General features: G+C 54.4%; 1 protein-coding gene across 1 annotated transcript; it reads right to left on the bottom strand.

The window, feature by feature from the left end:
- Positions 1-273: 273 nt before the first annotated feature.
- On the bottom strand, positions 274-1,188 carry LOC136996079 (olfactory receptor 14J1-like; the record flags this gene model as incomplete). The annotated part of the gene is made up of 1 exon (XM_067317075.1): positions 274-1,188. A coding segment is annotated over exon 1 (915 nt), but the record flags the coding sequence as incomplete, so codon positions are not given.
- Positions 1,189-3,347: the final 2,159 nt, after the last annotated feature.

Here is a 3,347-nt window from a genome sequence, read left to right as displayed (position 1 = left end):
GCTTTGGAAGAAGAGCCCAACCTTCAAGCACTAAACTGAGGAAACCCTCTTTTATTAAAGAGACCACGTCTGCCACAGTGATAGACAAGTTCACAGAAGGCCTCCGGGTCAGAGAGACTGGGTTTATGCTCCTAGAGAAGTGGAAGGAATTCAGACCTTTGTGGACTAACATGATTATCACAGGGAGAATGCGCAAAGCTCAAGAGTTGTCTGAGAGAAATTAGAAACCCCTTGTGAAGAGGGATGGGCAGGTTATTTCTGCTGAACTAGTAGCAGCTGAATCAGTTTCTTCAGTGCATCTTTGAGCTCCTTGTTCCTCATGCTGTAGATGAGGGGGTTCACTGTAGGAGGCACCACTGAGTACAGAACAGTCACCACCAGATCCAGAGCTGGAGAGGACAGGGAGGGGGGCTTCAGGTAGGCAAAAAGGACAGTGCTGATGAACAGGGAGACCACAGCCAGGTGAGGGAGGCACATGGAAAAGCCTTTGTGTCGTCCCTGCTCAGAGGGGATCCTCAGCACAGCAGAGAAGATCTGGACATAGGACAGCACAATGAAAATGAAACACCCAAAGAATAAACAGGCACTAAACACAGTAAACCCAACTTCCCTGAGGTAGGAGTCTGCGCAGGAGAGCTTGAGGATCTGGGGGATTTCACAGAAGAATTGGTCCACCACATTGCCTTGGCAGAGTGGCATTGAAAATGTATCAGCAGTGTGCAGGAGAGCATTGAGGAAACCACTGGCCCAGGCAGCTGCTGCCGCCTTGACACAAGCTCTACTGCCCATCAGGGTCCCGTAGTGCAGGGGCTTGCAGATGGCAACGTAGCGGTCATAGGCCATTACAGTGAGAAGAGAATACTCAGCTGACATGAAAAAGGCAAATAAAAATATCTGGGCAGCACATCCTGAGGAGGAAATGGCCCTGGTGTTCCTCAGGGAATTGGCCATGGATTTGGGGACAGTGGTGGAGATTGAGCCAAGGTCGAGGAGGGAGAGGTTGAGGAGGAAGAAGTACATGGTGGTGTGGAGGCGGTGGTCGCAGGCTATGGCTGTGATGATGAGGCCGTTGCCCAGGAGGGCAGCCAGGTAGATGCCCAGGAAGAGCGAGAAGTGCAAGAGCTGCAGCTCCCGTGTGTCCGCAAATGCCAGGAGGAGGAACTCATTGGAGGAGCTGCTGTTGGACATTTGCTCTGCCTTGGTTCAGGGCACTGTCCAAGGAGGAAAAGGCATTGACAGGTTAGAACAGGCTTCTCTGAGCAAAACACATTCCACTCCTCATAGCACCTCCCACACTCCCTCTCCTTCGTTTTGTTCAGGTCCATTTCCTGACCTCTGCTTTGTGCTGAGGGTGCCTTGTAGCGCAGGGGCCTCTGCCTATCGGCTCCAGAGGAGTCAGCCCTGCTCTGCTGGGGAGTGTAAATAGAGGTGTTAGACTGCCCGTCTATTTGGTGGGGATACCTGGGGATGGGTGCCCTGAGCTGAGTAAAGGGGATTTGGTTTGGTGACCCAGGAGGAATATTCTCTTTTTATCCTTGTGAGAGACAAATACAGCACTCATGGCAGCTGTGTCTGAAAGAGAAGACCCTTGCGAGGGAGTCATGTCCCCCAACCTTGCCCTCTTGAACAGGGGTGTCTGTATCTGGATCAGTCACACCAGCTCCCACTCTGCCAAGGGAGAGAAACAGTGCAGTGAAGGCAGGGGCTGACCTGACATCCCTGTCCCACTGAGATGGACCCTGCTCTCGCATCAGTTTACTATCTGCACTGTTTCTTCAGGCAATGTAGTGGGAGTGGGAAGTTACTGCCTTAACTGCAGCTGAAAGCCCTCCTTAACCTCAGAGAGCAGGAAAGCAAGAACCAGACCAGCATAGACAGATGAGGAAACAAGGAGCAACACTGTGATGCTCCTACCACAGGGAAAGCAAGGAGCGAGAGACAATAGGGCAGCCAGGAAAGCCTTCCCCTCACCCAGCTGTGCACACCACCTCCCAGACGGCAACATCACAGGACAGTCTCTCTCAGCCCCTTTGTCACACAGTGGGAGATGGGCACGCTGCAGGAGAGATGCCCCTCTCATCTGCTGGAGTTCAGGCTAGAGCATGCAGCTCATGCCCTGCACCCCCTGGAGGGCAGAGGCTCTGCTGGGTGGGAGAGGAGACCCAGGGGGCTTGCTTAGAGGAAGAGGTCTGCATTGAAGGGCATGACAGGGAGGTCTCCAAATTCCCCCTCCCACAGCATTTATGGTTCTAGTTTCCTCTCATTCACGGATCATTTCTTCACTGCTCGGAGCTTTTCCTCCTGGGAGCTGTTTCTCTCTCGCATGGCTTTTCCCTGCCAGCACTCTGCAAACAGGAGGAAAATGAAAGCACCGATTCAGGAGAGGCCTTACGTTTAAGTAACCCCTGTCCCTGCCTTGACTGTCCTCTAGAAAAGGCCTCTTGGAAATATTGTGGGGGTGAGCTGGAGCTGAGAGCAGCCCTGACCCACGCAGCACCTTCTCACCAGGAGAATGAACGAGCCCTGCTGGGGGTTGCTCCTCCCACGCAGAACTTCTCCCCACAGCACTGTGGGGAGTTCCCCAGGCAGGCTGAGTGCTGACCCTCGCAGGAGGCAGAGTCACTGCCCCGGTCACACAGCACGCTGGGGTGCAGGGACACTGCTCTGAATTACAGCCCTGGGCAGACCTGGGTGTACTCCCAGGCTTCACGCCCCTGCACCAGCCCTGAAAGGAGGTAGCCGTGATGCCCTGTCCCTCTGACCATGTAACAGTGAATCTCTGCTCTGAAGCATCACCTCCTCCAAACAGGAGAAGCTGGCAGAACCGCCCTGACAGACCCTTTCAGCTGTCGAAGGTGCCAGCTGCAAAAGAACCCGCCAGGAACCACAGCAGCAATGTTGTCCTGCAGCCAGAGACTTACTGTGTCAACGGCTGTGAAGATTTCTCCCCACAGTGAGCTCTCAGCCATCCTCCCATTCCTAACTGTCTTCAGCTTCTGAGTCACTCATCTCATCCTGGTGCCTGCAGGCAGTGCCCTGAGTCTTGCTGCTCTTTTAAGAGGAGCTGCTCCTGGACAGAGCTGTCTCTCTGCAGCGCCTGCCAGGTTGCCATGGGCTCCGGCAGTCCCAGGAGCCAGGCCCAGCTCAGGAGCAGAAGCTCAGCTGAAGACATGACTGTCTCTGTCCCCTGCGCACCCTCGAGATGCTCCCAGGGCTCCAGGGCTGACAGTTCCTGAAAGGCAGCAGAGTCACCCCTCACAAATGTCCACTGAAGGAGACTAAAATAATCCCCAATGGTCCCTCTCTAAACCGTGGGGAGAGACTGAGCCCAGCACTGCAGCTGGTCT

Source organism: Apteryx mantelli, unplaced genomic scaffold, assembly GCF_036417845.1.
Source record: "Apteryx mantelli isolate bAptMan1 unplaced genomic scaffold, bAptMan1.hap1 HAP1_SCAFFOLD_20, whole genome shotgun sequence".
Classification (NCBI taxonomy): Eukaryota; Metazoa; Chordata; class Aves; order Apterygiformes; family Apterygidae; genus Apteryx; species Apteryx mantelli.
The sequence above is the reverse complement of the archived record's forward strand: the minus strand, read 5'-3'. Positions and strand labels throughout refer to the sequence as shown.